The sequence below is a fragment of the Procambarus clarkii genome, chromosome 90 (genome assembly GCF_040958095.1).
Source record: "Procambarus clarkii isolate CNS0578487 chromosome 90, FALCON_Pclarkii_2.0, whole genome shotgun sequence".
In the NCBI taxonomy this organism is placed as follows: domain Eukaryota; kingdom Metazoa; phylum Arthropoda; class Malacostraca; order Decapoda; family Cambaridae; genus Procambarus; species Procambarus clarkii.
The window spans coordinates 6,979,217-6,994,454 of NC_091239.1; the positions used below are offsets into that span (position 1 = coordinate 6,979,217).

A 15,238-nucleotide genomic window follows, 5' to 3' on the forward strand; every position below is an offset into this window, starting at 1 on the left:
AAGTATCAAAAAGTATCAATACGAGACAGAACACGAAACAATGGGTATAAATTGGATAAGTTTAGATTTAGGAAAAAGACCTGGTAAATACTGGTTCAGTAACAGGGGTAAACGCTGACGCAAGTAGATAATTTATGTTGATGCTCTGTGTTGCTTCCCTTGTTTCATACGAATGGGAGATTGTGAATTTCATCCATTCCTATGCTCAATAAACGATCCGTGGCCGGACTATAAATATAAAGCTTCCAGATACGTAAGAAGGGACAAATAGGACCTTCTGAATATTTGTTTAATAGGGAATAGGCCTACTGCAGTTCCTCTAATAGTGGCAATTGATGTTTTTGGTTAACATATATTGAAAGTAAATAGGAGATCATGCAAAAGGCCTTCTGCAAATTTAATTTCTTATGTTCAATATGCGATCTTAACTAGAAAATGAACGTTAAAAAAATAGGAAACAGTATGGAAATACGTCACTAAAGAAAATGGGCTTAATGTGGGAAGATGAATGCTGGTTGCTAGGAAGACGAAAAACAGCCCAGACAGGAGCTGGCATTTTAATACCCCTTTAATAATAATGGGAAAAAATACACCACAACAGTAAACGGACTTGTTCGAGGAAGATTGAGTTACGTCATTGACCAGTAGCGATGTCTGTGCAGGGTCACCGAGGTAAGGAAATTTGGGTACCACGGGAGCCGGCATTTTAATTCAATTGTGCGAAATGGCAGGGACTAGGAGACTACCTTTTAATTCGCTTTTTGGAAAATAATATATGATTTGATGAGAGAGATTGATAAATGATATGAACATGTGAAAATACCCCCTATGCCAATTACCGACCGTCGGAAAAAAACGAAAACATCCATGGCCCAAATCACGAACATCAATTTTTTTAATCCCCCAGGCCCAAATCACGACTGTCGGAAAAAAAATGTGAAAACATCCCAGGCCCAAATCTCGACCGTCGGAAAAGATGTGAAAACACCCATGGCCCATCTCCCGACCGTCGAAAAAAGCAAAACGGCTGGGAGTTGTACCTTCTTACACTACTCACAGAAACCCTTCTTACCCTGAAACCTCCCTGTTGCCATTGAAATGCTCATTCAAATCATCCCATACAAGAAGAGGAAACGAGAATGGACAGAAGAAAGTGAGCTTCAAGGCAATGTAAACAAAAATAGATGGAATTGGAAATAATACAATTGAACTTGGAGAATAGGCACAAGAATAAACCCAATCATAGTCTGAACGGAATCTCACCATCTTGAGGTTATCTTGAGTTGATTTCGGGGCTTTTAGTGTCCCCGCGGCCCGGTCCTTGACCAGGCCTCCACCCCCAGGAAGCAGCCCGTGACAGCTGACTAACACCCAAGTACCTATTTACTGCTAGGTAACAGGGGCATTCAGGGTGAAAGAAACTTTGCCCATTTGTTTCTGCCTCGTGCGGGAATCGAACCCGCGCCACAGAATTACGAGCCCTGCGCGCTATCCACCAGGCTACGAGGCCCCACTATACCATAGGTATAGTGTTTGTGTGTGTTAGAGAGAAATATATATAGTAGACATAACAGGGGACAAATAAATTGGTTTGAAATGTGGGGGTCCAAGAGCTAATAGCTCAAATCAGCAGATACAAATAGTAAATACACACACACACACACACACACACACACACACACACACACACACACACACACACACACACACACACACACACACACACTCACAGTGAACATACTTTCCATATTAATAGAAGAAAATAAAATAAGTACTTTAGCCATAAGCATCATGAGAAGAGCCAATGATAAATTGTAAACGCTGCTGCCACCTTCCTTCAGGTGTATTTCCGTGAACACTGCGCCTGGGTGTACACTGTTGGCGGTCACACCTGAAAAATATACCACTATAAGACATCGTCAGATCTCTTAATTACCATCAGTTATGAATCGTTTCTAATATATTTTCTGTATGTACAAATCAAAAAATGTTTGGGAAACATAAGTAAATTTTAATATATTAACTGAGTTTATCTGAGGGGTCACTATCTGCCTAGTGGTCTCCACGGGGACAGGAAGCCGGCGGCTTTTCAAAAGTTCTTCGATTGTTCCTTACGAGATTTTCTAACTGGATTTTGAAATTTGATTATCTAGTTTTGATCTTCCGTCTCAACTGAAGAATATGTAAGAAAAATAGAGAAGATTCGCACTTGAATATTGTAGGAATCTTTCCCATCCTGTCACATTCAATAATATATGCCTACAAAATAGACTGGTGCCAAATATACTAATATTAGAACAAGTAACCCAGCAGCAAGAAACTAAGCCTCCACGATTGAATATCGGGAAGATCTGATACTGCACCAGATACACAATTCAGAGAATGAAATCAGAGCTTATAAAACGCAGCACCAGCATGATATAGACCAATGGACACATGCATATTCAGGTTTGTACTCTCCAGTAGCTTTCAGCAGGTGATATACAGACAGTTTGGCATGTACACTTTCATCCAAACCTTTACTTTAGTACGGCAGTAGTGTCCCTAGTGATCCTTAACTTGATCAGAGAGAATGAGGTTTATTTTCTCCATATATTCATCATTTTTTAGAATGACGTATATTGGCGATTTATTACCTCTTCTGACTACTAGTTCCATATTCTCACAAAGTTCCTTAGCTGCCGCTATGAGCTCAGGCAACTGTATAGTAGTTCTCTAATTACCACGAGTCTTTCCTCCCTCCGATCTCCAACTCCACCTTCCGGGCTTTCTCACTTGGTCTGGACATAACGTGATACTCCCAGATTGACGATTTTGGTCGTTTGTGAGGATAATTCGGGCGAGATTTAGTAATCCATCTCAGGGTCGGAGAATCGCAATGGGACCTCAAAACAGAGACATCAATTTTGTTTGCGATTCTCGTTTCAGTGTTGTGGCGATATTGGCCTTCTATTTCATCAAGACATCTGTCAATCCTTGTTCGAAGGTTATCGTCTACGTTGGTGTGTGTCCTTTGCTCTGTATCATGCTGCAACTGTGTCAATCATTGATCTCACCCTTTCAGTCACATTCAATAATATTTTCTCTCTCTCTCTCTCTCTCTCTCTCTCTCTCTCTCTCTCTCTCTCTCTCTCTCTCTCTCTCTCTCTCTCTCTCTCTCTCTCTCTCTCTCTCTCTCTCACTCTCTGTCTCACTCACTCTCTCTCTCTCTCTCACTCTCTGTCTCACTCACTCTCTCTCTCTCTCTCTCTGTCTCACTCTCTGTCTCACTCTCTCTCTCTCACTCTGTCTCACTCTCTGTCTCACTCTGTCTCTCTCACTCTGTCTCTCTCACTCTCTCACTCTCACTCTGTCTCACTCTCACTCTCTCACTCTCTCACTCTCTTACTCTCTCACTCTCTCTCTCTCTCTCTCTCTCTCTCTCTCTCTCTCTCTCTCTCTCTCTCTCTCTCTCTCTCTCTCTCTCTCTCTCTCTCTCTCTCTCTCTCTCTCTTTAAATATATATATATATATATATATATATATATATATATATATATATATATATATATATATATATATATATATATATATATATATATATATATATATATATATATAATATATATATATATATATATATATATATATATATATATATATATATATATATATATATATATATATATATATAATATATATATTTAAATAAAAATGGAAATGTTCGTTTGTTCAAAATCGCTAATCTCCGAAAGTACTTCACCGATTGCTTTGAAATTTTCACACAACGTTCCATTCGCATCCGAGCAGGTTTTTATATACATATTATATAGATGTCACGTCTTTGACGGTACAAAAACATGTTTTTTCCTGTGAGGGAAATCTTCGAAACCTCTTTACCGATTGCTTTGAAATTTTTACACAACGTTGTATTCGAATAGGCGCGTCTTTCTATATATCTACTATATACATGCTTCACCTGTGACAGGAAAAAATATGTTTTTTTGAAAAACAGCGCCATCTGTTGGACGTAAGAGCAACACACGCTGTAATCTCCGAAAGTTTTTCACCAATTGCTTTGAAATTTTGACACAACGTTGCATTCGAATAGGCGCGTCATATTATATGCCTACTAAATAGATGCCACCTCTATGACAGGTAAAAACATGCGTTTTTGAAAATTAGCGCCATCTGTTGCACATAATGGCAACATGCACGCTATACTAAATATGTCACGAGTTCTATTTCAATGTTTCCGATTGCATTAATAAATTTTATTTTCATAGATTTCGATTTATTTTATTTTTTTAGTGAATTATTTTGTGTGACATTGTGTTTGAATTGAGCTGTGTTGTTTATCATACCGTTCATTTTGTAAGTATAAGTATAGATGCCACACCTGTGACAGGTAAAACTATGTAAAACTAGGCACTGTATGTGTCCTATCTATAAATATGTGCCCTATCTATAAATCCATCACTCTTTGTAAAATCTCTTGTATGAATGTACCTTACCTATATAAACATTTGATTTGATTTGATTTTATGCTTTTCTTGAAAAACAGCGCCATCTGTTGCATGTAAGAGCAACACTCATACTGTACCAGATGTTACAATTGGAATGTTACAATTCCATTTCAATGTTTCTGATTGCATTGATTTTATTTTTCTTTTTAGCAGGGATAATCCTGCGCGGGCCCTAAGCCTCTGGCTGGCCCACTAAGTGATGCTCGTTTCTGTTTTACCTGGGCGGAGGATGAGTATTTATGACTCGTATGGTCGCTTCAGTAAGATTTTGCCATATGTGTTTAACAACTTCCTCTGCTCTGTTGAATCGAAGGTGAAATCTTAACGGGTTTGTAACTGTGCACTGTGTTAGATAATGTTCCAGTGGTCTGTTGGGCATTTCTCCACAGCGTTGACATTTCCTCTCACCTTCCGGAACCTGTAAGCCTATTTCCCCATGCACATGGGTATCCAAGCCTGATGCGATGTAAGTGCACTTCTGTTGTTCTACTGCCCCCGTTCATCAAACGAAGTGGTTCGTAGTTGGTTGAATTCTTGTACCAACCCGCAGATCCTGATGTTGCAACTGCTGTGTTGTGGTCACTGTACATCTTTCGCATTGCTCTGTTTCGAATCACTTTCTTCATCTGGGAGAGACTCTGTGGTATGTAAATGTCTACATTCCTCCTCTTAGTAGCAAGTTTTGCAGCTTCGTCTGCAATGTCATTACCTAATAGTCCCACATGACTTGGCACCCAGTTGATAAGCACCCGTCGGCCTTGTCGTTGGAGTGTGTGCATGAATGATAAGACATTGGTGATCAGATGGATGTTATCACATATGTGTTCTTATTGCAAGGTTTCAATGGCGGTTCTCGAATCTGTATGGATGATAACATGTTGGCGGTGTCCAGCAAGAGCATGTTCCAAAGCCTTTTGAATGGCTAGCATCTCAGTCTGTAAAGTCGAACACCCATTTGAGAGCCTCCAACTATATACAGAGTTTCCTGCTTTAACTGCAGCTCCGGTTTCCTGTCCCTGCTGGTCTACTGACCCATCCGTGAAGTAAGTGAAGCTGTCGGATGCCATGTTTGCTTCTATATGCATCTGTGCAATGTGACGTAGCAGATGAGGATGTGTCTGGTTCTTCTTTCCGTCAAGAGCCATAATCTGAAAGTCTGCTGGCAGAGATTCCCAAGGGGCTTGTATAACAAAGTCTGCATGTATGTCGTCGACACCCCTCTCAGTGACTGTGTTTGCCATATCGAATGTATCGATGGCGTTTATCGCACAATGGGTCCACCTGTTGCCATTGGAGGCTCTTCTGTCCAGAGTTAGTGCTCCAGTGATCATATCTTTAAGTGAACTGATTCTAGGTCTAGTCAATATCTTGGTCAGCATGCACGCAGCAATCCCCTTTACCCTTATTTCAATCGACGTTAGCTTTGTCTCTAGTCTTAGGTTCAGGACTTTAGTCCATCTGGGAGCACCTGTTATGACTCGCAATGCATCATTTTGAAGAACCTCAACGTTTGCCCACTGACCAGGAGAAAGAGTGAGTAAGGCAGGTGCTGCATAATCAACCAGGGAACGAACGGCGTGTATGTAAAACATTCTCAACACTCTGTGTCCCGCTCCTAGACGGGGCCCTGTGATTGCTCTCATTATATTTATTCGTGACTTTGCTTTCTCCTTTAGATATTGAATTTGCTTATTGAATGTCATTTTAAAATCAATCCACACTCCGAGATATCGATATTGTGTAACCCACTGAAGGTTAATGTCCTGAATGCGTAGGTGCCTGTCTGGAGCGTTGCCACCGAGTCTCATCGCCTTAGACTTCTGTGCAGATATTTTTAGCCCTAAAACACTGCATTCAGATGTCACTTGATCTAAAGCACCTTGAGCTTTATTTAGAAGTGAAGGACCCGTAACGACTAATGCTAGATCATCAGCATAGCTTAGCAATGTAACCCCTTCTGTAAAGGACATGGTAACAAGGTTTTCCATAAGGAAGTTAAAAAGACTAGGACTGAGGACTCCTCCTTGTGGAGTCCCATTCTCGTGCAAGTGGTAGTCCGACACTTGTCCTTGCAACTTTACTCTGGCATACCTGTGACTTAGGTAATCATGAATCCATCCATGAATCCATTTTCCCCCTCACACCTTTTTTAACTAAGGTGTGTAGTATTGCTGGCGGGCTTGCAAGTTCAAACGCTTTTTCCAGATCAAGGAAGACCACTATAGCTGGACCCGAGTTAACTGTTCCTAGTAATGTTGCTATGCAGTTTGCAGTACCTACTCCTCTAGTGAAGCCAAATATGTGTTTATGAAGGTCTCCAGTCTTCCACAGTAACCTATTTAAGACCATCCATTCTGCAGTTTTACTAACGCATGATGTTAAGGAAATGGGTCTGCAATTGCCAGGTTCATTCGGCTTAGGAATTGGTATGATGTCTGCTTTCTTCCAAGAGGGCGGTAGTTTGCCTTGCTGCCAAGACGCATTGATGACGTCCAATATCCCTCGGTCTCCAGCAGGACCTGCATGTGCGATCATTGAGTATGTAATGTTATCAGCACCTGGTGCAGCGTCCTTACCACCTTTTTTGGCTCTGCTTAGTTCCTGTTCGGTGAAGGGACAGTCACATTCGTCATTTATAGCTGTGCCCTCATGAATGACTGTCATCCTCTCTTGTTTTAAGTGTTCTTGTTGCCATCGGACCATTGCAGGAAGCTGATATGAAGCTGTTCTTTCTGCAAATTGGAGAGCAAGTTTCTCAGCCTCCTGCAATGGTTGAATACATGCCTGTGGCCGGGCTGGTCGACCTGATATAGTTTTAATCTGACCCCATATCTTGCCAAGACTACTATGTTCATTTAGAGTTTGACACCACTCAAACCATCTTGCCTCCTTTACTTCTCTAGAAACTCGCCTTGCTTCAGATATCACCGCTCGTAGCAGAGTTCTTCCGTCTGGTGTGGGGTTTCTCTTTAGATGTTTTCTGAAGATGTTGACTCTGTGGTTCTGTTCTTTAACGGCATTACTATAGAACCAATAGTTCTTTCGTTTCGTGTTACCTGTGATAATGATTGGAATAGCTGTGTTCGCAGCAGCTGCAACGGCTTCCTGCAGATTGGTCTCGTGTATGTTCAAATCCTCAGGTGGCGTGTACGTTGTATACCATTTTTCAAGTTCTTCCTGGTATACATTCCAATTGGCCTTTCCTAAATTCCACCGAGGCTGCGCAGGAGGTGTAGGAGGTCGTGCCAGGTTTAGTGTCGTGACAGTAGCATAGTGGTCACTGGTGATCACCGGGTCTACTTCCCACTTCGCCTGTTGCTGGAGTGCTGTTGAGATGAATGTAAGATCAAGGGAACCTTCTAGAATGTGAGTGGGTTCCCCAGTGTTGAGAAGTGTAATTTCAGGTACTTCACGCAGAGCTGCAGCTAAATGGCGCCCATCTGCATTGGCTGGCCCAGTTGCACCTAACTCTGGATGATGAGCATTAAAATCTCCAGCAATAATTAAATTTTCCTGCGTGGCCAAGGCAAGCACTGCCTCTGCTTCTAGTTTACGTCTAGGGGGCTTGTAGACGTTGTATATGAGGAGCTCAAAATTAGCCATATTCACTGTAACTGCTAATACCTCTACTCCATCCCCACATGAAACTGAGTCCATTTTCTTGCTGGGTATGGTGTTTCTGACTAGGGTCATTAATCCTCTTAGTCTCCCCCGCTCATACGGTAGAACATAGTGCTGATATCCAGCTAATCTGAAGGATTTCATGGCTGGGAAAAGAGTTTCTTCCAAAACGATTATAACTGCTTTCGTGCTGATTGCAGCCTCCTGAAGTGTGTGTTTTTTATTTCCAAGACCTTGTATGTTCCACTGCAGAATTCGTAATGGCCAGACGACGGGTTCGGGTGGTGTCGCTTGTTCTACTAGAACTCCTCCTCGGAATCGACCTCTATATTCTCCGCCTCGCAAGTCGTGTCGCTGCAAATCGGACTGCATTGATAGTTCGTGGTCATCCCCGACGTTGTTGGAATCTGTGCATAACTGTGGTCCATCACTTTGTTGTTGGTATTGCTGCAAGTCGGACTGCATTGATTGCTCGTGGCCGTGTCTTGTGTTGACGGAACCTGTGCATCTCTGCTGTTCAATACGTCCGTGTTGGCGTTGCTGCATATCAGACTGCATTGGCTGTTGTCGTCTGTCTCCTGTGTTGGAAGATTCTGTTGATCGTGGGTGGTCACTGCTTCTTGCAGTTGCGTTTGTGAATGTTGATGTTCCGGTGTCTTGACTATCCGACTGTTGTCGGTTCTACATCGATTGCTTTGAAATTTTCACACAACGTTTCATTTGCATCCGAGCGGGTTTTTATATAATATTATATCGATATCACGCCTGTGACCGGAAAAAAATGTTTTTTTTTGAAAAACTGTGTTTTTCGTGTGTTTTTTATGTGTGGGAAATCATCGTAACCTCTTTACCGATTGCTTTGAAATTTTGACACAACATTGCATTGGAATATGCGAGCGTTTTTATATACCTACTATATACATGCCTCGCCTGTGACAGGAGAAAACATTTTTTTTTTTAAACAGCGTCATCTGTAGGACATAGGAGCAACACACGCTCTAATCTCTGAAAGTTCTTTACCGATTGCTTTGAAATTTTGACACAACGTTTCATTCGAATATGTGTGTATTTTTATATGCCTACTATATAGATGCCACACCTGTAACAGGTAAAAACATTGTTTTTTTTTAAAGCAGCGCCATCTGTTGCACGTATGACCAACACAAGCTATACAAACTATGTTACGATTCCATTTCAATGTTTCCGATTGCATTGATAATTTGAATTTTCATAGATTTTGATTTATTTTCATTTTGATTTAATTATTTCGTGTGACATTGACTTGAAATTGAGCTGTGTTGTTTACCATAACGTTCATTTCGTGGGTATAGTTTATTAGTTTCTTTTTTCATGTTCTTTTTTAACTATTCTTATTATTTTTCAGTGCATTTGGTGGTGAGATTGAGCTGTGTCGATTGATCTGCGTTTGAATTGAAATATTTCGTTAGTAATTTTTGTTTATGTTTTGAAAACATGATAATAGACAACATGTTTATTTCACAGCTGCAAATGTGCCACAAACAGCAATGAATCCTCCGAACAGCAATTCGGATGCGTTAACTGCTCTCTTAACGTTATGTCAGAATGACGTGTTTGCGAAAACACTGCTGTATTCGGAAGTGCCTACGTATTACACATGGGATGCCAGTAGAAAATCATTTGAACGACGCAAAAGAGAGTTTGTCGACGGATAACTTGGCATATTCAAATAAACTACGATAGGTAGACTGTACACCGTGCATCCTAATCAGAATGAATGCTTCTTTTTTCGCATGCTGTTGGTAAATGTGCCCGGTCCAACGTCTTTCCAGCAATTGAGATTTGTCAAGGGCGTAACACACGCCACTTTCCGTAGTGCATGTCAAGCTCTGAATTTATTGGAGAACGACCAGCACTGGGATGTATGCAATTAATGACGCGTCCAACACGTCACATCCAAATCAAATTCGTTCATTGTTTGCAATCATATTGACCACCGGCTCTCCGTTATCTTCAACAGAGTTATGGGATAATTATAAATCGCACATGACTAAAGATATTATCCGTCGAATACGCAAAGAAAATTCAAATATGAACATGGATTTTACAGCAAAAATCTTCAACGAAGCGTTCATAATGATTGAAGACTAAGTAATATGATAATGATTGTGCTTAGAAATCGCGAACAAAGTTCTCAGTCAATTGGAAATGCCTTCATCGAATCAATCTGTTGCTGCTTCGTTCGATGTATAATTGCGTCGTGAACAAAATTACAACACGGGGGATCTGGTGTCGTATGTTTAATCAAATATTCCTAGGCTAACACTTGAGCGAAAAGGCTTTAACAATCAAATAATTCAAACTAACGGGTTTGGAGAAATTTTCTTAGGTGCGCCATGAAGAACTGGTAAAACCTTCCAAATTAGATTGATTCTGGCAGCATTTCGATCCCAAAATGGAATAACTTTAGCTCTTGCGTCGTCCGGAATAGCTGCGACATTGCTACCAGGTGGAAGAACTGCTACTTCGACTTTGAAATCGCCATTGAACATGCAATTCATTGAAACTCCCACGTGCAACATTTCCAATGCATCCGGCATGGTAAAAGTATGGCAGAAATGCATTACTTATTGTTTAGGATGAATTCACAATGCCCCACAAAAAATCGTTCGAGACTCTTGATCGATCATTGCAAGATTTGCATGGAAACATCAGACCATTTGGGAATGCATTAATATTGATTGAAGGAGATTTCAGGCAAACATTCCCTGTAATTCCTCGGTCTTCACCAGCGGACAAAATAAATGCTTGCCTGAAATACTCTACTTTGTTGCGCCACGTAAAGACATTTAAATTAACTACAAATATGCGTGTAGTTATGTAGCTACTGAAAAACGATCCATCAGCTGAGATATTCTCACATCAATTTCTAGAAATTGGGAACGTAAACGGGCTGGTTGATCTGACCTCAAGACAAATTTCATTGCCTCTTAACTTCTGCAATTTAGTGACGTCAAAAGAAGAATTGGTTGAAAATGTATTTCCCAATATTGAAACCAATTATAAGAATCACGATTGGCTGAGAGAACGAGCTGTTCTTGTGGCCAAGAACAAAACGTCTACGATTTTAACAATATTATTCAGTCTATCATTCAAAGTGAGGCAGTCACATATAAGACCGTCGACACTGTTGTGGAAGCAGATGAAGCGGTTAATGATCCAAAAGATTTTTTTAATTCACTTGATCTGCCAGGGATACCACCACACATACGACAATTGAAAATCGGCTTGGCAATTAACATGTTGCGAAATATCAACCAGCCAAAACTTTGCAACTACACGCGCCTTGCAGTAAAAAAATTAATCAGCGACGTCATAGAAGCAACAACCTCACAGGACCTTTCAAAGGGGAAGATGTCCTCACTCCTCGCATTCCTATGATTCCAACAGATATTCCATTTCAATTTAAGAGATTGTAATGTCCAATTCGACTAGCATTTGCAATCACCATCAACAAAACTCAAGGCCAATCTTTAGAATTGTGCAGTTTATATATAGACACGGATTGCTTCTCACGTGGACAATTATATGTTGAGTGTTCTTGAGACGGCAAATAAGACAATCTCTGTATCTCCACAGAAAATGTGGGTATACAAAAAATATTGTATACCCACATGCAATGTGAAATTAAACATATATCAAACGAGCCTTTTCTCTTTTCTTTCTTTCCCATTTAACCAGACTGAACCACAGCAAAGCGTAACGGGTACTGCTAATATATATATATATATATATATATATTAGTATATTTTGGTAGCAGTCTTTCCTGTAGACATGATTGGCCGAAGTGGGTTTCCAGGCTTGTTGATGGTTTCATCGAAGACATCATAAGAAGGAAAGTGAAAAGCCATGCAACCTCTGAAGAGACAACTAACACAACACCTATACCCCCTATTAGACTATTTTACAGGAACTTCTTTTCCACAGCTCATAAAACGGAGGAAAGGGTCCTGAAAGATATTGTTAATAGAAACGTTATCCCTACAGACAAAAATCAGAGGATACAACTGGCGATTTACTATAAAACCAGAAAAACGGCCAGCCTACTCATGAGAAACTCTCCAGACACAAAACAGAACGCTTTAAAAGAGACTAACGTCGTCTATGCCTTCAAATGCCCACTTGGGGACTGTAAGCTCCAAAAAAACCAGTATATAGGCAAGACAACAACATCTCTTTCTAGGCGTTTAACGATGCATAAGCAACAGGGCTCCATTAAGGAACATATAATCTCTTCCCATAACCAAACCATCGCCAGAGAAATCCTAGTAAACAACACAGAAATCATCGATAGATACAGCGATAGCAGGCGGCTTGACGTTTGCGAGGCACTACACATCAAGAAGTCAACACCAGCAATCAACAGCCAATTATTGCACAACTATATTCTACCCACCTCAAGACTCCGCTCCAATATAGAAGCATCAAGAAATATGGACCAATAGGCTTTCTACAAACACTTCTATTCAATACCCATTGTTTCTGTTCTGTCTTGTGTTGATACTTTTAATACCCTATTAATATCCCCTGTTCTGTCTTGTGTTAATGCCACATCATCCTTCCCACCTCACTCAAATGTAGATATAATATCAGAGAGACGTAAGTTCTAATCAGTTGTGTATTTGTGAAGTCTTTGAAAATGTAATAAGTTTTACGAAACGCGCCCGTGTCGCGTCAGACTAGAAATAAAAATGAATTTTGGAGAAGTGATTTTTTATTTACCTCCAACAGTGAAGCGTAATGTACGAAAGATTGAGAAAATTCGTGTTAGAATTATTAATCTTACTTTTTCGGTCATATTTAATAATATATATATATATATATATATATATATATATATATATATATATATATATATATATATATATATATATATATATATATGCAAACAAGCCTGAATGGTCCCCAGGACTAATTACAACTGAAAACTCACACCCCAGAAGTGACTCGAACCCATACTCCCAGGAGCAACGCAACTGGTATGTACAGGGACGCCTTAATCCGCTTGACCATCATGACCAGACAAAAGGAAGTGATAGCCGAAGCTATTTGAACCACTTCCCCGCCGGCACTCGGATGGTAATCATGGGCATAGCATTTTATCAAATCACCTCATTCTTTGGGGCAACACGTGAGGAACACAAATGCAAACAAGCCTGAATGGTCCCCAGGACTAATTAAGTTTAGGTGAGTTTTCAGTTATATATATATATATATATATATATATATATATATATATATATATATATATATATATATATATATATATATATATATATATATATATATATATCTTATGGCTTTTCACTTTCCTTCTTATGATGTCTTCGACGAAACCATTGGAGAAGCCGTTATTGACTAGGACCTGGTCCAATGGTTTCGTCGAAGACATCATAAGAAGGAAAGTGAAAAGCCATGCAACCTCTGAAGAGACAACTAACACAACACCTATACCCCCTATTAGACTATTTTACAGGAACTTCTTTTCCACAGCTCATAAAACGGAGGAAAGGGTCCTGAAAGATATTGTTAATAGAAACGTTATCCCTACAGACAAAAATCAGAGGATACAACTGACCATTTACTATAAAACCAGAAAAACGGCCAGCCTACTCATGAGAAACTCTCCAGACACAAAACAGAACGCTTTAAAAGAGACTAACGTCGTCTATGCCTTCAAATGCCCACTTGGGGACTGTAAGCTCCAAAAAAACCAGTATATAGGCAAGACAACAACATCTCTTTCTAGGCGTTTAACGATGCATAAGCAACAGGGCTCCATTAAGGAACATATAATCTCTTCCCATAACCAAACCATCGCCAGAGAAATCCTAGTAAACAACACAGAAATCATCGATAGATACAGCGATAGCAGGCGGCTTGACGTTTGCGAGGCACTACACATCAAGAAGTCAACACCAGCAATCAACAGCCAATTATTGCACAACTATATTCTACCCACCTCAAGACTCCGCTCCAATATAGAAGCATCAAGAAATATGGACCAATAGGCTTTCTACAAACACTTCTATTCAATACCCATTGTTTCTGTTCTGTCTTGTGTTGATACTTTTAATACCCTATTAATATCCCCTGTTCTGTCTTGTGTTAATGCCACATCATCCTTCCCACCTCACTCAAATGTAGATATAATATCAGAGAGACGTAAGTTCTAATCAGTTGTGTATTTGTGAAGTCTTTGAAAATGTAATAAGTTTTACGAAACGCGCCCGTGTCGCGTCAGACTAGAAATAAAAATGAATTTTGGAGAAGTGATTTTTTATTTACCTCCAACAGTGAAGCGTAATGTACGAAAGATTGAGAAAATTCGTGTTAGAATTATTAATCTTACTTTTTCGGTCATATTTAATAATATATATATATATATATATATATATATATATATATATATATATATATATATATATATATATATATATATATATATATATATATATATGCAAACAAGCCTGAATGGTCCCCAGGACTAATTACAACTGAAAACTCACACCCCAGAAGTGACTCGAACCCATACTCCCAGGAGCAACGCAACTGGTATGTACAGGGACGCCTTAATCCGCTTGACCATCATGACCAGACAAAAGGAAGTGATAGCCGAAGCTATTTGAACCACTTCCCCGCCGGCACTCGGATGGTAATCATGGGCATAGCATTTTATCAAATCACCTCATTCTTTGGGGCAACACGTGAGGAACACAAATGCAAACAAGCCTGAATGGTCCCCAGGACTAATTAAGTTTAGGTGAGTTTTCAGTTATATATATATATATATATATATATATATATATATATATATATATATATATATATATATATATATATATATATATCTTATGGCTTTTCACTTTCCTTCTTATGATGTCTTCGACGAAACCATTGGAGAAGCCGTTATTGACTAGGACCTGGTCCAATGGTTTCGTCGAAGACATCATAAGAAGGAAAGTGAAAAGCCATGCAACCTCTGAAGAGACAACTAACACAACACCTATACCCCCTATTAGACTATTTTACAGGAACTTCTTTTCCACAGCTCATAAAACGGAGGAAAGGGT

General features: G+C 39.7%; 1 protein-coding gene across 2 annotated transcripts in view; it reads right to left on the reverse strand.

Moving 5' to 3' along the window:
* The window catches only part of LOC123751174 (retinol dehydrogenase 11), a 170,400-nt gene that overhangs the window by 63,789 nt on the left and 91,373 nt on the right, over positions 1 to 15,238 (reverse strand). For both annotated transcript variants that reach the window (XM_069318235.1, XM_069318234.1), the window contains one exon: positions 1,776 to 1,891. In XM_069318235.1, coding sequence (XP_069174336.1) covers positions 1,776 to 1,891 — 116 coding nt within the window. The remainder of the gene's footprint in view (positions 1 to 1,775; positions 1,892 to 15,238) is intronic.